Source organism: Myxocyprinus asiaticus, chromosome 41 (genome assembly GCF_019703515.2).
Source record: "Myxocyprinus asiaticus isolate MX2 ecotype Aquarium Trade chromosome 41, UBuf_Myxa_2, whole genome shotgun sequence".
Classification (NCBI taxonomy): Eukaryota; Metazoa; Chordata; class Actinopteri; order Cypriniformes; family Catostomidae; genus Myxocyprinus; species Myxocyprinus asiaticus.
In genome coordinates, this window is record NC_059384.1 from 5,494,309 (window position 1) to 5,520,365 (window position 26,057).

The window sequence follows — 26,057 nt, forward strand, 5'->3', positions numbered from 1 at the left end:
ATTGTCTATGGACTTGTTATGAACAGCAACAAAGACGATTTTCTGGTTAATAATATTCTTATTCTTGGGAAATATTATATACACAAATCTAAATATTTGAAAGTGAAACCCAGGTTTTCTGTATTTCACAATAAGTTTCTTTCTCATACAAATGCCCTTATGTTGATGAAAAGTACAAATGCGAGAAAACTTTGTGATAGAAGAATATGATTTGAAAAAAAAAAAACCCTAGCCTTTTTTTTATTTTAAAAAAATTGTAATGCTCTAATGCACCTGATCTCATTGTTATATTGCAATGATGTATAATGTTGCCATGTTGTTTGTATATGACAGTGTTCAATAAAAAATGAAAAAAAAAAATGAAAAAATTTGGAGAGCGAGATGATGCACCTCCATTTTTCCCCCATCTGTCTTGAAAGTATCGTCATGTGGGTACGCCTGCATCCTTACCAAAGCAACCCATGCAGATAGGTTGGTTATGTCTGAATGCACAAATCTGATTTGATCACTTGCAATTAATAGTGCGGACATTCTGCCTGAAAAGATCTGATTTGAGAAAAAATCCAATTTGCCAGCAGTCTGAACGTAGCCAAAGTATAGTCCGGACATTACTGATGTAAAAAACAGCACCATCACTATTTGAAAAAAGTCATTTTTGATCAAATCTAGACAGGCCCCATTTCCAGCAGCCATCACTCCAACACCTTATCCTTGAGTAATCATGCTAAATTGCTAATTTAGTACTAGAAAATCACTTGCCATTAAATCAAACACAGCTGAAAGTTATTTGGTTCGTTAAATGAAGCTTAACATTGTCTTTGTGTTTTTATTTTTTGAGTTGCCACAGTATACAATAGACCGGCATGTCTTAAGGTCAATATTAGGTCAAAAATGGCAAAAAAAAAAAGAAAAAAAGAAACAGCTTTCTCTAGAAACTCATCAGTCAGTCATTGTTTTGAGGAATGAAGGCTATACAATGCTTGAAATTGCCAAAAAAACCTGAAGATTTCATACAAAGGAGTACACTACAGTCTTCAAAGACGAAGGACAACTGGCTCTAACAAGGACAGAAAGAGATGTGGAAGGCCAGATGTACAACTAAACAAGAGGATAAGTACATCAGAGTCTCTAGTTTGAGAAATAGACGCCTCACATGTCCTCAGCTGACAGCTTCATTGAATTCTACCCGCTCAACACCAGTTTCATGTACAACAGTAAAGAGAAGACTCAGGGGTGCAGGCATTATGGGAAGAACTGCAAAGAAAAAGCCACTTTTGAAACAGAAAAACAAAAAGAAAAGGTTAGAGTGGGCAAAGAAACACAGACATTGGACAACAGATAATTGGAAAAGAGTGTTTTGGATCTTAACCCCATTGAGCTTTTGTGGGATCAGCTAGACTGTAAGGTGTGTGAGAAGTGCCCGACAAGACAGCCACATCTATGACAAGTGCTACAGGAAGTGTGGGGTGAAATGTCACCTGAGTATCTGGACAAACTGACAGCTAGAATGCCAAGGATCTGCAAAGCTGTCATTATTGCACATGGAGGATTTTTTGATGAGAACTCTGAAGTAGTTTAAGAAGTTCTGATTTTTATTTATTTTTTTCAATTTGTAATAGTAATTTTTTACGTTATTAATGTCCTGACTATACACTGTGATCAGCTGAATACCACTTTGGTAAATAAAAGTACCAATTTCTTAAAGACGCTGACTACCACCCCTGGAGTCGCATGTTCGAATCCAGGGCGTGCTGAGTGACTCCAGCCAGGTCTCCAAAGCAACCAAATTGGCCCGGTTGCTAGGGAGGGTAGAGTCACATGGGGTAACCTCCTTGTGGTCACTATAATATGGTTCTCGCTCTCGTGGGGAGCGTGGGGAGTTGTGAGTGGATACCGCGGAGAATAGCATGAAGCCTAACGCGCTCAACAAGCCACGTGATAAGATGCACGGATTGACGGTTTCAGACGAGATTCGTCCTCCGCCACCTGGATTGAAGCGAGTCACTACGCCACCACGAGGACTTTGAGCACATTGGGAATTGGGCATTCCAAATTGGGGAGAAAAGGGGAGAAAAAAACAAAAAAACAAAAAACTACCAATTTCTTTCCATTAGAGCAAAATCTGTACATTATTCCAAACTTTTGGCCGCCAGTGTGTATATATATATATATATATATATATATATATATATATATATATATATATATATACACACTGGCGTATACTACACAATGTAGTATGTCCGATTGCATTTGATTAAATATATTATTTATGTATTATTTATATATATATATATATATATATATATATATATATATATATATATATATATATATATATATAATTTATAAATAATACATAAATAATATATTTAATCAAATGCAATCGGACATACTACATTGTGGTAAAGTAAGGAAGAAATAATTCTAATGGTGCAGCTGTAATACTCCAGACATCTGCACATAAAGTGTATCTAAAAATGTAACATTAATAGAGATATTGTGGGTTAAGCTCAGACAGATACATTATTGATCCAGAAATTCAGTTTTATTTTCATAGAATAAAATATGAAGAACATAACAGGATTTGAGAATAAATCCTATGAGCACAAAATGTTCCACTGCAAGCAATTATTTACAAGAATGAAAAAAAAAACAAAAAAAAACAGTCCCTTTCCTCATCAAAAGGGCCGAGAAATATCAGTGCAACATATTCCGATTTCTTATCACGCCTCGGAGAAACCAATCAGTCCAATAATTAATATGACTCGGTTTAAAATGGCTGATTTTAGTAAGGCTGTTATAATGGGACATTTTATGAAATAGAGCAACCTAGTGCTAAACATAGGCACTGTGAGATATGAACAAGTAAACAACATAAACAAAGCAATTATGTATCCACAGTATAATACAATAAGCTTTCCACTCCACGCCATGCATATATATACTACATGGCTAAGTAAATAATAGAATGATTGTTCAACCAATAATCAATCAACGTTGTGTCGGTGTTCTCTGACATGATTTGTTTTTTCTTTTTTAATAATTGACATTTAATCTCCTCTCATCTGTACAAATAACAATGTGCCACTTAAGTTCAGCGGCAATATCTAACAAGCAGACATGGTGTGATTTATATTAAATAGTTGATATCTATTCTACATTGTACACAGAATTGTGATTTTTGCTCAGAAAAACATGAATGGTCCTTTGTCAACCCAAATCAACATTTTCTTTTTCATCGCCAGTTTCCACAAAATACAAAGTACGTACGGAAGTTACTGTATATCGATTTGGAAAAAGTATACGTGCCAATGTCAAGTTAAGCAAAAACATTTACGATAAAAATTGTATAGAGTATGAGCAGTTGAATGTCAACACACGTGAGCATCAAATACGTAAAGTTGATGATTTACATCAATTTTAAACTTTTAGGTATGAAAGAAACAAAGTGCTCTTGTCAGACCAGTAAAAAAATAATAATCTGTACACCTCATCACCTCCTGTTCAAAAGCTACAGGCGTTTCTCAGAGAGAGTCCTCTCATTCATTTATCTTTAGCAATGGACTTTCCATCCCAGTGGTGTTTTCTTCTACTTGGCTGCATTCTTTGCCGTTCTATACAGTTATTTGTTAAATGGTAAACAGGCTGGCAGTATGACCGTGGAACAAGCCGGCCCAGCTAAAGGTTCTGCCACCTCTCCTTCCATTTCTGTCCAAGTGCCTTTCTCTGGACTGTAACAAATGGTGGATGACTTGTACGCCCCCTGAAAGAGAGAGTTTTTGATGAGTCCCTGTCTACAATATTTCATTCAATACCTGAGCAAACCTCAAGACATTTTGACATCAAGACATCAAAATGATTTAACACCTTAAACTCTGGTGCATTTTTGGGCTGCTGACCACAATTTTTCACACTCAAATTTAAAAGCTCACCATTCACACATACTAAATACATACACTGTGGACTAAATGCAACAACAACAACAAAAAAGACTCCAATTATTCATAAATAATATTGTATGTGTTTATAATCTTATGATAAATAATTGTTTTCTTTTGTTGTTGTTTTTTTTGTTTCTTTTTTTGTCCTAATTTTGTAAACATGTAATTCTGGTTCTATTCACTCTACTTCACTTTGAAAAGTCTTATTTCATTCTACTAGGTGGCAGAAAGCACGAGAAAAAATTATTCTTTCTCCATCACATTCTATCACAGTATACAGATCTGAAATGTAGGTGGCGCTCTAATTGATTTTAGCCTTCACAGATGTGCTCGTCCATAGACATTCAGTCTAAATTTCAGTTCATGCATCACTCTCACTGTTTCATTGTATATCTTAGCCTCTGAGTGGACTAGAAGCTCAATCTAAGTGTCATTAGAAAGCTGAGACCACTTTTTGATGATATATAACATTTTATCATCAATAGTCGAAAACATATTTTTCTGATGATTTGTTTAGCATGCTTTTCCTGCTGGATGGCATATTTTGTTATGGACATCTAAGATATAACATTAGATTATTCAGGCAAGCAAGCTCACAGACAAGTAAAAAATGGCTCATTGTTTAGAAAACTGCCTAAGGTAAACGCAGATGTAACGTTTTTGGGTACTTGGGGCTTACAGCATCAGTGATCGGGGCATAAAAGAGACGTTTGTATTTGATGACTTACAGAAATCTTATTTCATTTTGTGATTCTTTTGAAAATCTTTTGAACAGTGGTGTTAGATCAACAAAATAAACTGTATAGTCATATTCCTGAGAATGAGAGCTTTCATATGATATATGACTTGTCCATTTGTGAAAGACTTTTATTTTCAAATAAATATTTTTACCCTATTACCTCTAGGGGGCGCTAATTTGTGACGTGAATGTTTGAGGCCTTATTTTGTTATTTTATGTAAGATAAATGCAGAAGTGATATCTCTGAAAAGTTCAGATTCTAAGCTTTCAAAAGATACCTCATATGCCTGACTTATATATACAGGGACTTTAACATTTTAAGCATAAACTTATTTCGCGATATAGCGCCCCCCTTTGGACCCGGTGGGTTCATAGTGTTTAAGGGGTTTTAAAACATGTATTTTGGTCTTAGACAACACTAATTAAAAAAACCCTGTGGGAATTTTAGTATATCCAGTAGGATCTTAAATCCTATTGGATATGATGTAATCTTTATCAGATCCCAACTTGTATTGTATTGAGATATTGTATTCTTTAAAGGTGCAGTATTTTATGAATAAAGAATAAAGTATTTTATGGGGCCGTTCAAACTGAACGTGTTTGTGTCCGTCCGTGCTGTTTTTTCAATTGTTTTCATGTAAACATATACGCAAGCTGGATGTCTTTGACCGTTGCGCCATGTCTATTTTTTCATCATTTCATTTAGGAGCGCCGCATTTCTTAGACACTGTATCAAGTTAAAAAGAACTTCAACTATTAAAAAATGCATCTCAAGACACCTGCGTAAGTGGTGCTGGATCAAGGTTTTTTTTCAGCGCAAAGACACGTTCATTGTAAATGGCCCCACACAATGAAAAAATGACAAACTTAACCTTTAAATTCTGTCTTATTGGGAATGTAATAAATGACCCTGTTGTGTTTTTTCTTTTTGAATGCATTTAGGATTATTTTAAAACGCCGGTGTGTCCATAGGGGGACACTATATCGCGAAATAAGTTTACGCTTAAAACGTTGAAGTCCCTAGATACATAAGTCAGGCTTATGGGGTATCATTTCAAAGCTTATAATATGAAAATTTCATAGAATACCATAAATTTTGCACTTATGTTACATAAAATAACAAAATAAGGGCTAAAAACATCTGCGTTGCAAATTTGCGCCACCTATAGTTAATGTGGTAGACATATTAATATGCATATAAAAGTCTTTCACGTAGCACTTTGTGAAGAGGAGGAGGGTGTGGCCGGGTCGTGAGGACGCACGCCCGGCGCTGAATTGTCCTAATCAGCTGAGAGGGGGATAAAGACGAGCCAGAGGCACCAGTTCAAGAAAGAGAGAGAGAGACACACGCGGCCGCTGTGTGTGTCTATGTGTTTATGTTTGTTTAAGTGCAGTTATGTCATTAAAATTATGTTGACTGTTCTGCCGGTTCCCGCCTGCTCCTTGCCTGTCCTGTAAACCCCGTTACACACTTAAATTGACAAGTTATATATCAAATGAATGCTCATATTCTCAGGAATGTGACTGTATAGTTTATTTTATTGCCCTAATACCACAGTTCAACAGATTTTAAAACAATCACAAAGTGAAATATGATTTATCAATATGTAGACATCAAATAGAAATGTCTCTTTTATGTGCCAATCAAGCAGCTGTAAGCCCCAAGTAGCCAAAATCTTTGCTTATAATTTAGGCAGTTTTCTACAAAATAAGCCATTTTTTACTTGTCTGTGAACTTGCTTAGGTGAATAATCCAATGTTATACCTTAGATGTCCAGAACAAAATATGCCATCCAGCAGGAAAAGCATGCAGAACAAATCATCGTAAATATATGTTATAAACTATTAATGATAAAATATTATATATCATTGTAAAGGGGAGAATCTCAGCTTTCTATTGAGCTTCTAGTCCATTCAGAGGCCGAGATTTTTGATGAAACAATGGGGGTTGTGAATGAACTGAAAATCAGACTGAATGACTATGAACGAGCACATCTGAGAGGGCTAAAATGCATTAGAGCGCCACCTACATCTGTATATTGTGATGAAATATGATAGAAGAAAAATTATTTTCCTTCTACTTGCAGCAATCTAGTGGAATAAATTAAGACTTTTTTAACAGAAGATAGAGTGAACATAACGAGAATTACATGTTTAAAATTAAGGACATACATTTTTTTTTTTTTTTTTTTTTTGAATAATTAGAGTCTTTTTTTATTATTATTTGTTTGATTGTTTTCTGAAAAATGAGACAAATTTTTTGCAATTAGTCCACAGTATGTGTGAATGGTGAGCTTTTAAATTTGAGTTGAAAAATTGCAAGGGGCAGCCCAAAAATGCACCACAAGGCAAAATGTACGGTACATAAATGCACAGACAAATATGGATTTTAAATATGAGATGTGTTTACCATGCTCCAACTGTAGCCCCCCACTAGGTAAATACTGTCATCAAGAACAGCACATCCAGGTCCGCTGCGTCCCTCTAAGATGGGCGTTTGCAGAATGTTCCACTGATCTGCTTTAGGGTCGTAGCATTCAACCAGCATTACATCCAGATGAGAGAATCCTACATAAGTGGAAAAACAGTCCATTGAAAACTCCAAGTGTATATGGCAAGCTCGAAAGTACTTTGAGGAGGGCTGTAAGTTAGCAAAGTGTTACTTTAGCAACCTTTGTATCTAATCATTCAATTTAACAATGTATTTAATATACAGTACAAGAACTATATTGATTACGGTTGTATACACTGTAAGAGCTGTCCGTACAACTGAGATTTGAGTTACGACTATAGAAATTACCTTTTAAGTGGTTGCCGCCAATAGCATAGAGGCGGTCATTCATGCCTGCGAGGGCGTGTATGGCTCGCTTAGTGTTCATGTCCTGTTTTCGAGCCCATACGTCCATCACGGGGTCGTAGCAGTAAAGCCAAGACACATATTCTCCATTGTGAACCCCACCTGAAACATTCAAAATGCTAGTGTCAGAAATTAAGTTTTACACTAAGGGTCAACATTTGCCCCTTGGATTTGATTTTCAGGGGCATTTTTTCCTAACCATTTAAAACATAAACTTTGTCTCATTAATATAAATTCAACATGAAATAAAAAATGACCCTACTTTATTAATATGTTCTTGGCCTATTGTGCACGATTCATTTGAGTACATTATTCCAAAGAACAAACAAAATGTTTATCTTTGTTAACATTCATAAAAATATAACTTGCTCAACCTCTGAAAATAATATATTTTTTGGCTAATGTCACCATGCCCTTTTTTTCAAACAGCTGTCAATATAGAGGCACTTTTCATGATCAATTCTCATTCTCAAGTCCCACCCTAAATTTTTTTCTCATTGAATATTCAAAACAACATAATCACACATGAAATAAACATGTTGCTTCCAAAATTACTGACAAGCGGCATCTCCTATCAGACATTTTTGCATCAGTTCAAGCATGCGCACATTTTTCTCTAGCGCTACTGAGAAAGATTCTGGTGCCGTAGGAACCAGGAAGTAGACTGCAGAGGTTGCATTTTCCCTCCAAAATTAAATTTGTACTCTACTGATGGTTAGGTTTGGGTTAGTGGGTAGAGTTAATATTTATACATTTCTGTGGGCTGTTTTACATCCTTTAGCTATAACTAAAAATACAACTTGCTTTTGGCACCACTCTGTGAAGTGGAGAGCTCACACATGTGCATACGTTCAACGCCACTTCCAGCTTCGGCCACTGGGGGCAGTGATTTGAATACCGGTAAGCACAGACTGATTTCAGCAACAAAACTTTCGACCTACTGTTGCCGAATTCACAGTGTGTTTAGTCTGTTCAAAATACCACTAAAACAGGTTTAACTGTATTTGGACTTTGTTCAACTTTGCTGTAAGTGGACATTTATTGTCAAACCATTTTAGACTTCATCACTTTAATGTCACCTGTTAGTGAAGTCCCAGACACTTTGACTAATTCATGTTTTGATGAGGTCTATAGACAAACCTGAGATGTATATTTTCCCATTGTGCACGGCCCCTGCATGTGCAGCCAGCGGCTGAGGAAGAGACGAAACGTAATTCCATTCGTTTGTCTCAAGGTTGTAGGCTTCAACGCTAGACAGATAACCTGTCTCGTTCCTTCCCCCAACAACATACAAGTGCTTATCCAGGCAGCATGCGAAGAAACTCGCTCTCCTGAAACAAAGACAAGATGAACAGATCTCCTCTTAGAATCAGTCAATGTAGAGGCTGTTTCCAGCAAATATTCCCCACAGCAGCCAGGAGCGAATTCATCATGTAGGCTTAAGAAATAATTATAGTCATATTTTCAGGTTATGTTATGAAGAGCTCTTATTATTTTATGAAAAATAAATAATTTTAAGTGACAGATTGCATCATACCTTTCCTGCATGGGTGGTAGTTGTATCCAGCTATTGAATCTTGGATCATACCGACTTACAAAATTAGTGCTGTGCTTGCCTGCAAAGATGTGTATTTAAGCATTATCTCGTTGTTTTAACAGACAGCATAAAAAAATTGGTGATTTCATGACAATGAAGAACATTTAAAGGAATATTCCAGGTTCAATACAAGTTAAGCTCAATTGACATCTTACAATGGAAGTGAATGGGGCCAATCCATGAATGTTAAATGCTCAGTTTCAAAAGTATAGCCACAAGACGTAAACAATATGTGTGTCAACATGATTTTAGTTTGATAAAATCGCTTACTAACCTTTTCTGTGTTAAGTTATAGCCAATTTAACAACTAATGTAATGTAAACAAACCCTAAAACTCTAAAAACGACTGTAAAATTTTATAGCTCAAATAATACATGAGTTTTAATAGAAGAATTAATTTAAGTGCTTTTATAAAATTGTAAGCTTCACATTTCTGCCTTTAAACCCTCCGAATACTGGCCCGATTGACTTCCATTGTAAGTGCCTCACTGTAACCACGATTATTATTATTTTTTATTTTTATTTATTTTTTTTAAATAAAAGTAGGTACAAGTCGAACTTATTTTTTGTGGTAATCAACATGCCACAAATGCTGTCGTTTAAGCTTAACTTGTATTGAACCCGGAATATTCTTTTAAAATAATAGTTTACCCAAAAATGAAAGGTCTGTCATAATTTACTCACCCCATCTTTTTTCGAAGAATATCATAGCCACTCTTATAAATATAAAGAAAGTGAATGGGTAATGGGGCTGTCAAGCTCTAAAAGGACAAAAAAGCACATTAAAAGCATCATAAAAGTAGTTTATGTGACTATATTCCAAGCCTTCTGAAGCCATACGACTTAAATTTCAGTCTGTTGGAATATAGTGTCATATGGACTGCTTTTATGATACTTTCATGGGACATTTTTGTTATTTTGGAGCTTGACAGTCCCAGTCCCTGGGGATTCACTTTCATTAAATATAAAATAATGGTCAATTTATTTCTCAAAAATTCACCTTTTGTGTCCCACTGAAGAAAATAATTTATGTGGGTTTGGAATGACATAAGGGTGTGTAAATGATGACAATTTATTTTTATTATTATTTTGTTTTTGGGTTAACTATTCTTTTAATAAATGATAATGAATTCAAAACTGTTGCATAATGCATATCACAGATCAGCTCATGACTGGGACATTAAGAGACATTATATTTATTCATGTTTTTACCATTAGGGTTCCACTGGTCTTCTCCTCCAAGTAGAAGAAGGAAGTTTTCCACTTCGACCACACAGTGATGGGCGCTGTTATACGGCATTACTACAACACAGAGACAAAACTGATGAGTCTAATGCCCCAGTATTGTTCACTCTGACAATAAGAAAATTATTGTTATGAATAGTGCTTAACCATTATCGTTCAGTTCTGATATCTATTCAGACGATAATCGTGCCTGTTCGGCCAAATAACAAAAGTGGTTGCTTCCTCTAGTTTCAGTTTCAAGGTAAGATAATCAGAAGTCAGCAAACTTGAACAGTTACACTGACCTTGTATGGGTACTATGACATTATAGCATTCTAGGGTTCAAACAGATGCTCTTAGCTTTCTGTCCTGTGAACACGCAGAAGGACTGACAGGCAGAAAGTGCAGAAAGTCTTCTGATTGGCTAAACAAAGGATACATTTTTTTCCCCCACTGTCTCAGAGACAGGTGTGCTATTTCATGGCACCTATTTGAGTGATATCTGACAGCTAAAAGGGATGTTTTCTGCATGTCATTTCATTTAAAAAATCACTTACAGCACCTTTTATCGCAGTTTTCAGTTCATTTGATATTGCACGTATATATATATAATAGTTAATAACCAGCTGACTGTTATTTATCCCACTTATTACACAGGTACTTACAAATAAATAAATAGACATAAAGTATTAATAATAATTAAGTTAATAAGTGAATAATACGCACACAGATAAACATACAGGCACAGCTATGCATGAAATAATCTGCATGGGACAATTATGCAGTTTTGTGGTCATTACACAAAAATATTTGACTGCAGAATGTCACAATTGACCAATCAGAATCAAGCATTCCAGAGTGCTGTGCAATACATATTGACCTCCCTGCTTTTTAAATATCAGCATCGGCCATTAAAAAACATATTTTGCCGTCAAAAGAACAACATTTTCAATATTTTAAGAATCGTTCATCAGGGGCCTGGGTAGCTCAGCGAGTATTGACGCTGAGTACCACCCCTGGAGTCACGAGTTTGAATCCAGGGCGTGCTGAGTGACTCCAGCCAGGTCTCCTAAGCAACCAAATTGGCCTGGTTGCTAGGGAGGGTAGAGTCACATGGGGTAACCTTCTCGTGGTCGCTATAATGTGGTTCTCGCTCTCGGTGGGGCATGTGGTGAGTTGTGCGTGGATGCTGCGGAGAATAGCGTGAGGCAGATTGACGGTCTCAGATGCGGAGGCAACTGAGAGTCACTACGCCACCATGAGGACTTAGAGCACACTGGGATTTGGGCATTCCAAATTGGGGAGAAAAGGGGAGGAAAAAAAGAAAAAGAATCGTTCATCAAACAAACATCTGACTTTGTAAAATCACCAGGAAACCCATTTAAGGAATATTCCGGGTTCAATACAAGTTAAGCTCAATTGACAGCATTTGTGGCATAATATTGATTACCACAAAAATTAATTTCGACTTGTTTCTACTTTTCTTTAAAAAAAGCAAAAATGGAGGTTACAGTGAGGCACTTACAATGGAAGTGAATGGGGCCAATTTTTGGAGGGTTTAAAAGCAGAAATGTGAAGCTTATAATCTTATAAAAACACGCATTAATTATTCTGTTAAAACAAGTGTATTATTTGAGCTGTAAAGTTGTTTAAATCAATGTTTTTACAATCGTTTTAAGGTTTGTTGACATTACATCATCATGGCAATGAAGTTGTAAAATTGGCTATAACTTTACACAGAAAAGGTTAATAAACTATTTTATCACACTAAAATCAATTTAACACGCATATTGTTTACGTCTTGTGGATATTCTTTTGAAACAATGAGTATTTTAATGTTTACGGCTTGGCCCCATTCACTTCCATTGTAAGTGCCTCACTGGAACACAGATTTTTGCTATTTTTAAAGAAAAGGAGGTACAAGTCAAAATTATGTTTTGTGGTAATCAGCAATATGCCGCAAATGCTGACGATTGAGCTTAAATTTTATTGAACCCGGAATATTCCTTTAAACAGCATTTCCTTCTTTTAACACTTCCAGTGTTCCCTCTGTAGTATACACAGTCCCTGGTGCAGGTTTGCAGGAGATCTTTGATAAACAGTCCGCGTTCCAGCAGTATTCCTTCTTGTCTCCATCTCCTCTAATTCTTTACCTCCTGCAAAAGTGACCCCCAGTTGAAATAGAGAGAAATGGTCATAGGTGGCAGTCATAATGAACACCATCATGTTCACTCCATAAATCTCCGTCCGGAGCCTGAGCAGCGTAAATCAGTCGTACGCTAAGAGCCACCTGTCTGCTTGCATCATTCATTCCCTCTGTCACATCTCTGCTGCCTGATGGATCACAGTTGCTGTAAAATTAGACAGCCTTGAATCTTGCTTTTTTCCGATTGGCCTCTTCCACCGCAATCTATAACTCCAGTGTGTGAGTGACGCACCGGGGCCTTTCCATTGAGGATGGATCTGGATTGTAACGGCTCCATCCCAACTCCACTGTCTCGCTGCACACAAAACCTGACTGACTGACAGAGATCTTACTGTCACTGAGCGAATGATTCGGCATCTCATGTTCCAATAGACACAGTGTAAAAGATGATTGGTGATTGTTGCAAGATTTTTCAAATAATCACGAGGTCATGATCTAGGCCTTGTTATTGTTTTAAAAGCCTGATCTACACAATTTAAAAAATGCATGAAAAACATATCGCTAAATTGACTGATATGTAGACTGTCAAATGTGATGTCATATAATGCTGAAGACTTTTTTTTGAAAAGCACAAATCTACTGAAATTCAGCTTAGTAAAGGGGCTGTATCAAATAACAGGGCAAGGGCGTAGATGTGGCTTCAACATTGGGGTGGGGGGTGGGGGGTGGGGGGGTTGCAGCGTGATGGGGTTACCTCCCCCATCCCCCCTAGGATCTACGCCCCTGTCACAGGGTAACAGATCATAGTGACTGAAATCATATTAGTACTAAACAAAGTTTTGGAATATTTTTATTGTTTTGTAACACTTTAAAATATGTTTCAATTTGTTAAAATTAGTTAACAACATTAGTTAGCATGAACTAACAATGAACAATACTTGTTAAGCATAATGTTAATTTCAACATATAGTAATACATTTTTTTAATTAAAAGTTGTATTTGTTAACATTAGTTAATACACTATGAACTAATGTGAACTAACAATGAACAACAGTATTTTTATTATCTAACATTAACATATATAAATAAATATATGGATAATTGTTTGTTCACGATACCTAATGCATTAAATAATGTTAACAAATGGAACCTTATAGTAAAGTGTTACCATTAGATTTTAAACCTGAAAGTACATAGATAATAATCCAAACCTGGTCAAGTCATTCACATTTTGCGGATGTTAATTGCTGATCTATTTTACACCTATCTACATAACAAATTTAAATCTCATTTTTGGGTGAATTATGCCTTTAAGGGTCTCTGTCTTAGCTAATAAAGTGAATATAAAACTTAATGTATAATATGGAATAGTCACAACCACAACTCAAAGACAGAAGTCACAAACCAAAAAATGTCAGGTCTGTTTTGTACCATCTCATTTTTGTGGCAGCTGTGGGTGCACTAGGTGGCAGTCTCTCCATTGTGCAGAAAGGCAGAGAAGAGGAGAGGTGCAGTCATGTAAACCATCCTAAATAGTGCTGATGAAGGTTTTAATCAGTCGCCGTTTCCCCACCTTTTGGGTTTCGGCTCATTGCAAAGTTATGATTGAATGTTAATAACCTGCACACCCCAAACGACATCAAGGGGCTGCTGGTGTGCTCACAGGATGATTTTGCAGTTTGGTCGCTTCGCTTGGCTATGGGCCATTTGAGACTCGACGTCTGAGGCAGAAATAAAGGACATTACACTATGACCTTATGAGTGTAAGTTATATAGATCCAGATGTAATTCATTAATGCATGCTATGGTTGCTGGCAAAGGCTTGCACGCAGGTTTTGCAGTGCAAGGTGTCTTTGTAGGTCTCAAACCTCAGTGATGCAGTCGTTGGTTGACTGAACACATTTTTATAGCATTGAAACCAAACGACTGCACTCTTGTTTATGTCCTTGTTTAGCCTTAGAAAGAAACAGAAACTAGAATCAACACTTTGTCTTAGCTCTTTGCTGAATCAAAAAACTTTTTTGTATTTTGTATTAAGCTAAATAGACTTAAAGGGATAGTTCAACCAAAAAGGAACATTCTCTAATCATTTACTCACCCTCATGCCATCCCAGATGTGTATGACTTTCTGTCTTCTGCTGAACACAAACAAAGAGTTTTAGAAGAATATTTCAGCTCTGTAGGTCCATAAAATGCAAATGAATGGTGGGCAGAACTTTGAAGCTCCAAAAAGCATATAAAGGCAGCATAAAAGTAATCCTTGCAACTCCAGTAGTTAAATCCATACTTTCAGAAGCGATATGATAGGTGTGGGTGAGAAACAGATCAATAAAGTCCTTTTTTACTATAAATTCTCCTCCCTGCCCAGTAGGTGCCGATATGCACAGAGAATGAGACTCGCCAAAAACAAAAAATATGGAATTGAAAGTGAAAGTGAAAGTGGAGATTTATAGTAAAAAAGGACTTAATTATTGATCTGTTTGTCACCCACACTTATCATATAGCTTCTAAAGATATAGATTTAACCACTGGAGTCATATGGATTACTTTTATGCTGCCTTTGATTGCTTTTTTTGAGCTTCAAAGTTCTGGCCACCATTCCCTTGCATTGAATGGACCAACAAAGCAGAGATATTTTTCTAAAAATCTTCATTTGTGTTCAGCAGAAGAAAGAAAGTCATACACATCTGGGCTTGCATGAGGAGGGTGAGTAAATGAGGAGAGAATTTTCATTTTAAGGTGAACTGTTCCTTTAACTCAGGATTTGACATGGTTTTAAAAGACAGATAAGGCTTTAAAATGGTATTTTCATAAAGTTTGTTCTTCGCCAGACATTAACTGGTAACTTTTAAATTTAGATGAACAAATTGTCAAGTACATTTTGACTGAGCAGTCTATTTCTCTCCCACAAGCCACCTGGTGCTTGTCATACACATAACATTTCAACTGACAAAGAATCATGTTCAGTCAGTAAATGATTGATTCTGAACTATTTCTAAAAGTTTATTCATTCTATTGAACACGGTTTCTGGCTAAAAACTGCAAACTCTAGCAATGAGCGGCTATAGGCTAATTAAAAATAAACACACTATAATAAATAAAGAAAAATAAAAGGTTTAATGTAATAAGGTTTTTACTTTTGACTCTGATAGGTTTTACAAACGTACAAATTATTTGAAGGAAGTATGCGTATGAAATGAACCCATAGGAAAGAAAAATCATGAGATCTCTTATGAGATCTCCTATGAGATCCTTTAATATCTAAATTGTTTCAACAAGACAGCATTAAGATAAAATGGAGAGCTAATGGAGACTTTTTCTTAATTTTATTTGCTTCCTAAGAAAAAGACCACAGTAATCTCACGTCTCCTCTAGAGTTTCAGAAGAGGTCTAAGCAAAGTCTCAGACTGTGCTCAGATTTACCAAAGATGGCAAAATCTACAATCCAATATAAAATATAAAATATAAACGTGAACTCCATTTCATCTATGCAAGCCATTCTCACAAGAAAAAAGAAAACAATAGATTACTTTAATATCTCAATGGACACTATCTACTCAAATATTTCCCATCAAATTCTCCTAAAACCAAATGATCTGAGCTATGCTATATGCATTAGTTTTATAGATCTAAACTCTTTTTGTATTTCAAAATGTGTCAAAGGAATTTTTGGGGAAAAAAACATCTGACATCTGAGTTTAGACTTCAATGAGACACAACTCAATAAAAGTACCATGAGCTATGAAAGAGCAACCTCTGAGCAAAAAAATTTAAATAAAAATTCAAGTTAAGCTCAATCGACAGCATTTGTGCCATAATATTGATTACCACAAAAATCTTTTTCGACTCGTCCCTTCTTTTAAAAAAGCAACAATTGAGGTTACAGTGAGGCGCTTACAATGGAAGTCAATGGGGCCAATTTTTGGAGGGTTCAAAGGCAGAAATGTGAAGCTAATAATTTTATAAAAGCACTTACATTCATTCTTCTGTTAAAACTTGTGTAATATGTTAGCCGTAAAGTTGTTTAAATCGTAATTTTTGCTGTGGACTGTTCTAGGCAGATGAACTTCTAGTAATTGGTTGTTGACGTTACATCGTCATGGCAACGAAGCTGTAAAATTGGATATGACTTTAAACAGAAAAGTTTAGTAAGCAATGTTGTCACACTTAAATCATGTTAACACACATATTGTTTACATCTTGTGGCTATACTTTTGAAACAGTGAGTATTTTAATGTTTATGGATTGGCCCCATTGACTTCCATTGTAAGTGCCTCATCGTTACACAGATTTTTGCTTTTTTTAAAGAAAAGGAGAGATGAGTCGAAATTATTTTTGCGGTAATCAACATTATACCACAAATGCTGTCGATTGAGCTCAACTTGTATCTAAAACAAATAGATTCCATTTCTAGATTACACTATTATGACACACTGTAACTTTCCATGATTTTCCTGATTATGATGTCACTACTCATGATTCATATACAACTGAACCCTATTGCGACCATTTCAATCCTTCTAAAAATTCTGATTCTAATTCGTCATGCCAAAACACATGAAGCATTATTGGCTGCACACAAACCTTCCCTGCTGCTCGCAAAGACAAACGCACTTATGAGAACGTTTTGCCCTAATAAAGCAGTTCGATAAGAATACATGTCATCTCCTGATGATGAATCTTCACAAGATCATTAGATTAAAATTAATCCTGCCGGCACGCTTATGCAAAAAGACAGAGGGGAAAAAACACAAGCGAATCCAGGCGTTACGGCTCCACAATGGTGTGAAGGCAGTCACGCTCTGATTAAAAAGTTACATTAAAAGTGATAGTGATACATCATTACCTCTCGCATCTCAGGAAGCTCTTGCTCTATTCTGTTCTGCTATGGAACACAACCGAGCACAGGAAGGGTTCTTCCTATGGAAGAGAAAGGGCTGTACAAGAAGAATATAGTGAAGTACTCACTTGTGAGGATCTTCCATGTCTTCTTGTCGTCATCGTAGTATTGAACGAGATTACTGGGGAGGCGGTCTGGCCCTGGAGGAAGGCCTCCAACCAACAGGAGCATCCGTTTGTTTGAGCGAATCCTTTGTAGAAAACAGGTTCATTAACAATTCTACTATTAGCCGCTATTAGTGCATAGCGATTACATATTGAATGAGATGCTACAACAAGGTAAAACATGTTCAAACATAGACAAGGAGTTAGAAAGCATGTTCCAGGCAAAGAACATGGGAGAATGTTACTGTGTGTATGACTCTATCATTCCCCACAACCAAGCAAAAATGAGAAATTACTTCAACTGATTTGTTTATTTTAATTAAGTTGTAGAACTAATTAGCTCCCACTGCGATGACAGCCCTGTTTAAGGGTCTTGTATTGGTTCTAGTACTACTATATATACAGTACAGTTGTAGTGATCAACTAAATATACTGTAGAACAATATAGCAATGCTACAGGTTACTGTATCTAATGTAAAATGTACTAATTATTAAAAACATGATCTAAGAGGCTTATTAGTGTGAAACATTATCTGATAACACACTCAAACATGCACAAAAATGTTTAAGGAATATTCTGGGTTCAGTACATGTTGAGCTCAATTGACAACATTTGTGTCATATTGTTGATTACCACAAACCATAATTTCGACTTGTCCCTAGTTTATTTTTTTTTTTTTATTATTATTATTTTCTCCCCTTTTCTCCCCAATTTGGCATGCCCAATTCCCAATGTGCTCACTAAGTCCTCGTGGTGGCGTAGTGACTTGCCTCAGTCCGGGTGGCTTGTTGAGCGCGTTACCGCGGAGATGTAGCGCATGTGGAGGCCTCATGCTATTCTCCGAGGCATCTACGCACAACTCACCACACGACCCAACGAGAGCGAGAACCACACATTATAGCGACCACGAGGAGGTTACCCCATGTGACTCTACCCTCCCTAGCAACCGGCCAATTTGGTTGCTTAGGAGACCTGGCTGGAGTCACTCAGCACGCCCTGGATTCGAACTCGCGACTCCAGGTGTGGTAGTCAGCGTCAATACTCGCTGAGCTACCCAGACCCCATTTTTGCTTATTTTTAAATAAACAAGGGACGAGTTGAAATTATTTTCTGTGGTAATCATCATTATGCCACAAATACTGTCGACTACACTTCACTTGTACTGAACACGGAACATTCCTTTAAACTGGAAAGGCAACATTGTGAATTATTTTTTCATTTGGTCACATTTTTCAAGCATGTGTTCATTTATAAATATATTACACATTCAGTTGGGCAACACAAGCTCTAAAACTTATTTTACATAGTCGTGTGAAAATTGCAATGTGAATTTTTGCATTTGGTCGCATTCTTTGTTGTTATTGTTACATATCACTTGTGCATATGTTGATTTACTCTTTAAATGTTATCTGTAAAGGCCCTCTTCCACAAACTGTTATGTTTGGTATATCGACAAAATCAGCAGCTGTGGAAGTTGTGATTCAGACCATGTTAAAATACAAACAGGTCTTGACAGGTCTAGCTTCATTTCTTCCTTTATGTGTTCTCATCCTATTGGCCAAAGCCTTGCATGTGACAACAGGCAACAATTGAATCACCTGAGATGTCTTTATTCACCCTAATAGTGCTTGAATATATTTAAATCACTTGCTGCATTCATGAATCTTAAATTAAATTAAATTAATTAAATACAATTCTAGTTAAAAATTACTAATCAGTTTAGAGACCTTCTGGTCAGACTTGCCAGTTAAAATCTTAGAGTGAAATTTAATAAATGTTTTAAAAGCTTGACAACTTCCACTGAGTCTCTGAGTTCCGCTGAGTTTAATATTTTCAAAAACTTCAGCTCTATAAAGATTCAGTCTGGGAAATAAAAGTGTTTCTTTGACAACACCAGTATTGGGAAATGGAACTACACAATGTTAAACATCAGTTGTGTACCTGGACACACCAGTAGAGTAATTCTGTGAACTGATTACTTTTCATTAATATTCCTTTTCAAGTTCATGGATTTTGCTCTGGAAATGATATTAACACTGGCAAAACAGAACAGATCAGAACAACTGATACACAATGATGTGACAAGTGCTGATCAAATCATGGCCAATTAAAGCTAATCTAATTCTATTAGCAAATAATAGTTGCCTTTTGCAATGCGAGTTTCCAAATATCTTAATTTCCCTTTTAAAATAAAAAAGAGACATTTAAAATGATAATATCTGATCTATGATGAAAACGATAATTCTCTAACTCTCGTATTCACCATCAACTAATTCCAGTTTTTTCCACTGTCACCTATTCCTGCTAATTATCCCATCTGCAGACTGCAATAATGTCTGCAGTATGCAAGCTTGCAACAGTGCTGAAATTAATCAACCCTGAAACAACACTACGAGGAGTAGAAAGAGGATCCCACAGATAAGGCAAAGCTTGGAAATTGAACAACTAAGGAACAGATATTCCAGCAAAACATTGCTAATCTACCAAAATGCGGTGTTAACTATACAGCATGTAGACACTGTACCATTTGTGGTCTTTAGCAAACAGAATGATCTACTGTACATTTAATGACACCTATCACAAGCCTAAAGTAGCTTAATAGTGTCTGGGCATGATCACGTGCATGGCATTTACACCCGAATATCGGACACAAGCAATAAGATAAAAACAAAACAGACAAAACTTTTCTTAGTCCCCTACTTTCTCCCCTCTTCCCAGATCATGTCTGTCCACAAACAGACAAAACTGAGAAAATACGAGGATTTACTTATATTATATTTAAATAGGCCTAAATCTTCCAAGTATGAAACCGTGATCTCACTTCTGTTTCCCCATGAATAATATTTATCTGTTCAAAAATAGATTTTTACAATAAAACACTTCTCAGTACTCAATTATAAAAGAAATATAATGGATTGCCAACATTACTGACATTCAGTGGTAATACATGACCTAATATCTGTATAGAAGATGTTATGAAGAGGCTTCTACCTGCTAGCAGTGGTCTGTCTGCAGTGCTGTCTAAAGGGCATCAGGTGGTAGTTCATGGCATCTAGGAGCAGTTTCTGGCACACCGGGTCATTCCTCATAAAGTCCACCGACTGCACCCTCTCCACCAGCTCTGGGGCCGGGATAAGGGCGAACCGCAAGCGCTTCATCAAGTCTGGAGCGTAGTGCATCCTGGTCTCCCGATCATGCTCCAACCACAACACCGACATCTGAAAGAGAGCCAGCTCTGACTCCACGGGTGGAGGCAGGGCGTCCAGCATGGCGCACATCTCCTCAAAGTTCAGGAGGAGAACGTCCTCCACCAGGTACTTGTTGGCGAGCTTCTTGGTCTCGTCCAGTCCGTGGAGAGCTGCGATCTTGCAGATCTGCTTGTAATTCTGCACCGAGATCTGGTCGTTGAGAAACTGCACGCTGAGCTTGGTGATCTGGGGTATGTTTAAGATCTTGCTGACGGAGAGCACCTCCTCCACCGTGTCCAGGGAGAGGGTCACGTTGGCGGTGTACAGGTACTCCAGCACCAACCGCAGACCGATGGAGGAGCAGCCTTGCAGCACCAGGTTGTTGATGGTGGTGGAGCCCGGGCTGGGAAGGAGCTTGTCATCCGGGGAGGAGGATGGGGTGCCGCTGCTTCCTTGGTCCTTCGCTGCCAGCCCATCTTCTCTGTTGAGCATGTGTGTGGAGAACAGAGACCTGAAATACTGCGAGCAGGATGCCAGCACCGCTTTATGGCAATGGAACTGCTGTCCCTGCGCGGTCAGAGTCACATCGCAGAAGAGCTGCTTCCTCCACAGCAGGTTGAGACCGTGCAGCAGAGTGTCGCTGTGAGTCGGGTCAAACGTGGAGGTTCGGTCACCCGATCTGGACATGACTCCGGGGCTGCGCACACCTCCTATGAGTAAACAATGCCATTGGTGCACCACACTGCATTTCTCACCATATGCGATGATATCCATTAAAAAGGCATATGCATATATCATGTGGATCTCATGCATGCATCCGATGATTTTGCATCATAAAGGCATTTGCTTAAGCACATCTCATGTGGACGCTACGGATTGAAACATAATATAGGATACAAACTCGTATCTGTGCTAGCTATACTGTTATATCTGGCCACACAAACACACACACACACACACACACACACACACACCCTCACAACGGATAGATACATGTACACGTTCCCCCGATATGCGATACAAAAGCAATTAGTTTTCTCCCGCAACCATCATCATCATCATCAACATTGATGTGCGGTTGCGCATCGCTTTTGTCGGCAATGCGAGGAAACGCAACACAATCCAGCAATCCAACAAGAAACGCGTTATCACGCTATTTGTGCGATAACGCGAACGCATCGCGGAGAAGAAACAACTTTCGCACCATATGCGCACCCTGCGCACCCGTGCCAAATGATGTTAGTAGGTATCCGAAAACTTACCTGACTTGAGAAAAGTAAAGCTTCGAGTCCTTCAATGCACTTTCTTTGTTCTTCTATGTGCGATCCTCTATTTTTTTAAAGTCTATGATCGATGGATCAGAATACTAATCATTGATTCCCATTCATTTGTTCCTCTGATCATTTATGTTTCCTTTGAATTAACAGCAAGAAATGAGTGTGTGAGTGTGAGAGGAGCTGTGTGCTTTCTGCAAGAGAAGAAGAAGAAGAAGAAATATACGTGTGACAAATTATGCTACCAAGAAACAACACATCATTATCCTTGGGCCTGGGGCTCAGTGAGTCGTAACGAGAGTAATAGGAAATCCACGGTCGGGGAGAGAAACGGACGCGCATGGCCGGTGGAGAGAGACCGCGCAGGGGTATGGATGCTGGAGAGACTCGCAAAATTATGGCTCAAGGCTATTGTAAAAACTGTCGAGCGTAAATGACTGCGATTTCAAACATCTATGGAAAAAGAGGAGAGGAGAAAAAGCGAGTCTTGCCTCCCTTTCTCTGTGCGCGTTATGGAGAGAACCGTCAAGTTTTAGTGCGCATTGCTAATTAGTCAATTTCTCTGTTCCTTCACAGCCCGACGCCTTTGCTGCTGAGCTGAAACTGCTAATTTCTGGGAACAGCCTTTTTTTGGGGCTCTGAACGGGGAATGGATGAATGGCTTGTCTCGCACAAATGACAAAAAGCCCCCCTCTGCCTTAATCTCCATCGACAAAATAACCCCATCTTTTTCTCCTTTTGCTTAGTCCTTCAAAAGAAGCAAAGGGACTTTTAGGCAAACTTGTCGTGAACAACACACTTTTTTTTATTTTTTATAAAAGTGCCTGAATTGGCAAAATACATGTTTATCATGTTTATTGTATTCATACAAACCAATTATTAGATGCTCTTGTATGGTCACTATTTATTAAAGCACTTTTCTTTTCAATAATATTAATAATAATAAAAAACTTTGACTTTTTACTGTTTTAACCCATACAGAAATCTGATATATGGCAACATATGAACATGTTTATAAAATAGTAGTTTAAATATTTGAGCATACTGTATATGTAGATATTCAAGTAGTATTTGAGAAAATATCTGGCACATTTTGTGGTATTTTTTAAATATATGTTTCATATATGAACCAGTATGGGACTTTTTACATCAGTGAAAACCATATATGAACCTATATTCATATGTGCTTTACATATCTTGCCATATAAAGCGTAAATAGCCTTAATGTTATCTTTACCCAAGGTAAAGTTTCTCCTCTTGCTAAAATGACTGGCAACTGTGAGCATACTTGGATAGACTGCTCGTAAAGCATGCATAATTATTCCATGGAATTGCAATGCAAGTGTATTAGCCACTTTGAGAAATGTAGCCCACTGGAAATAGTCCCAGATAGGTTGCTGTCAGGTACTGTGTGTTCTCTAGTAACTATATTGAATGTTGCACAGGCATATCACTAACTGTATCAGTAGTAATTAGATGCATCACAGTAGCCTCAATTAAATTATGTGCATTTAATTTGTTGCTATTATTAAGTAACCTACAACTCTGTGTAGTTGATCAATTTCAAAAATTGTTTACTAATAAAGTGAGATGTGTTGCATATCATGTATCATGCAGATGTTGTATGTGTACGGTCTTGATTAAGCACATATACTTGATCTATATATCTACATTGCCTCTGTACATCGCAGATAAAGTGCCCCAAAGGAGCCAAATGCATTATGAGATTTATAAGCTCATGTGATACATACATCGGTAACGCGGCTTGGTGTATTAGCTGCCTGTTAGCAAAGACTAACACTATATTTTAGCTTTGCATTACAGCCAATTTATGTGCACAAGCCACACACACTTCAATTATTGTTATGTGGCAGCTATACAGTATATGATTGTGGTATTTGTATTAACACAAAGGCCTTATGCATTAACTGAAAGCCACCACACTATGGAAAAACAAAACAAAAACAAAACAGAAAATGATGTCTACACATTACTATGCTGAAAATATTTGGTGTAACCAGGCAATTATCTTTGCTACTTTACCCATAACATAACAACAACATAATGTGTTTGGTACAAAAATACAATTAGCTATTGTTGCACCTGTCATAATAATATTCCTCTAAAATGTTTTAAGCGCAAAGCTTTGTTTTTAACCTAGACCTTGTCTCCCGCTGTTTTAGTTACTATAGATCAATGACAAAAAAAAAATAATAATAATAATAATATTAAAAAAATAGCATTGTTATGCCAGAAATTTTGCAGCTTAGTTTGCAAGTGCCAAATTGTTTTCTAAGTAGCTACCTTCCATATCAAAGCACAGTATGAGGAAAAGGAAAATGTTTAGAAAATAAAGAATATATAGAATATACTGTAACAAGTCACGCAATATTTTCATGTATATGCCCAATTAGTCAAACATATGTACTGTTTGGTAGCAGGTAAGTTTAGCGGTTCTAAATCTTTGTGTTATAACATAGTTGCTTGACATGCAAGACGGATTTATGAATGCTACATAGCCATCTGGAAAACAGCATCAAACTTGCAAAGCCATTAAAAGAAAAGGTTTGAAATAAAGCATATGGATCAAGTGAAGGATTAAACTTTTTTGTTAGTTTTCTTGTTGTTTCTGCACAGTATATGGCTAGATACAGCATTGCCTGTGCTACTAATGCAAGCTTTATTGCTGATATTTATAATGTATATGTCCTCATATTATCTCCTCTCAGTCACTATTTACTTTCATTGCATCTTTTTTCTATACAGTGAACGTGAATGGTGATTAAGGCTGTCATTCTGTGTAACAACAGACATGTGGGTTTAGAATGACATTACAGGATTAGTAAATGATGTCTGAATTTTAGTTTTTACGTGAACTATCCCTTTAACTAGGTAACACATTGGATAAGCTTTAGCTGCAATCAAGATAGATGCCACTAATGGGTTTTTAAGCAAGGTACATAACCTCAAATTGGTCATGGAGACCTGTACCTTAAATTATTGTACTGTATGACTTTTTAGCATTGGCTAAATGATAAGAAACCTAATGCAGACTGCATTAGTGAACTTTACCCTGTATTGGCACCAGTGTGTTAAAGCAAAATGACAAACTACAGCTTTGCGATCAGCTCTTGGCTGGAGAAGATCATAAGATTTAGACCTCAATTACAGTTACAGTAATGCAGTTTTGGCATCCAAACTGATAAGTAGCTCTTGCAAGTTCAATTTACATATTGTAAAAGCAAGTCTTTAGTGTTTATGATGTGAAATGTACAATAAAATTGACCTTTTAGAGGCCGAGTTCGGTAATGACAGCCCTAAGTCTTTGGTTTTAGCCAACTGAAACCTCATAAGAATACTGTAGTTCACCCTAAAATGAAAATAAATCATTATGATTTACTCACCCTCATTAGACTGACCTCTCTGTGAATTCATCAATAGTAGGTCAAAAGTTTCATTTAAATCACTGCCCCCAGTGGACGAAGCTGGAAGTGCTGTTGGACGTATAGGCACATGTGAGCTCCAGTTTCCACAGAGTGGCGCCAAAAGTGAGTTGTATATTTAGTTGTGTAATAATGATCTAATACAGTCAACAGGAATGCATGTTTTATTAATCACAAGCCCTAACCCAAACAACCCTAAACCTAACCGTCTGTGAAGTAAAATGCATTTTTAGAGCGAAAATGAAACCATTGTTTATGTGAATGCAAATACTTCCTGGTTCCCACAGGACCAGAACCCACGTGTCCTAGGCTGCTCGCGCAACATGCTGTCAGTAGCGCCAGAAGGAAAGGTGGACGCATTTGAACTGATGCAAAAATGTCTAATGAAGAACGGCGCTTGTCAGTAATTCAGCGGAACGTGGTTGATTTCAGAGTACATGAACATTCGGAAGCAGCATGTCGATTTCCGTGTGATCATGTAAGATCAAGACTTGGATTATAGCACAGAATTCATTTTTTGGAGCTTGACTGACTCTGTGAACTGTCATTGTATGAAAAAAGCTGCATGAAAATCTTCGTTTCCCACAGAAAAAATAACATCATACAGGTTTGTAAGGACATGAAAGTAAGTAAATGATGA

The 26,057-nt window shown here is 37.1% G+C and overlaps 1 protein-coding gene across 2 annotated transcripts; it reads right to left on the minus strand.

The window, feature by feature from the left end:
• Nucleotides 1-2,541: 2,541 nt before the first annotated feature.
• On the minus strand, nucleotides 2,542-23,053 carry klhl14 (kelch-like family member 14). Of its 2 annotated transcripts, XM_051681935.1 has the most exons (9): nucleotides 21,963-23,053; nucleotides 20,504-21,410; nucleotides 17,476-17,597; nucleotides 10,350-10,439; nucleotides 9,078-9,156; nucleotides 8,681-8,871; nucleotides 7,484-7,642; nucleotides 7,094-7,251; nucleotides 2,542-3,766 (listed from the first exon to the last, which is right to left on the minus strand). In XM_051681935.1, the coding sequence occupies exons 2-9, from the start codon at nucleotides 21,385-21,387 to the stop codon at nucleotides 3,626-3,628; spliced, it is 1,824 nt and encodes a 607-aa protein (XP_051537895.1). In that variant the 5' UTR covers nucleotides 21,388-21,410; nucleotides 21,963-23,053; the 3' UTR covers nucleotides 2,542-3,625. The 2 variants fall into 2 exon arrangements, with proteins under 2 accessions (XP_051537895.1, XP_051537894.1); XM_051681934.1 differs by having other exon boundaries at nucleotides 20,504-23,053.
• Between the last annotated feature and the right edge of the window lie 3,004 nt (nucleotides 23,054-26,057).

What these genes read in the sequence shown, in the direction of transcription:
- klhl14 (XM_051681934.1), bottom strand. Translation starts at nt 21,513, where the DNA reads ATGCATGAGATCCACATGATATATGCATATGCCTTTTTAATGGATATC. An exon ending in AGACAGACCACTGCTAGCAG is followed by an intron (nt 17,598 to 20,503) that starts GTAGAAGCCTCT and finishes TTTTCTACAAAG; the next exon opens with GATTCGCTCAAACAAACGGA. An exon ending in AGACCAGTGGAACCCTAATG is followed by an intron (nt 9,157 to 10,349) that starts GTAAAAACATGA and finishes ACATCTTTGCAG; the next exon opens with GCAAGCACAGCACTAATTTT.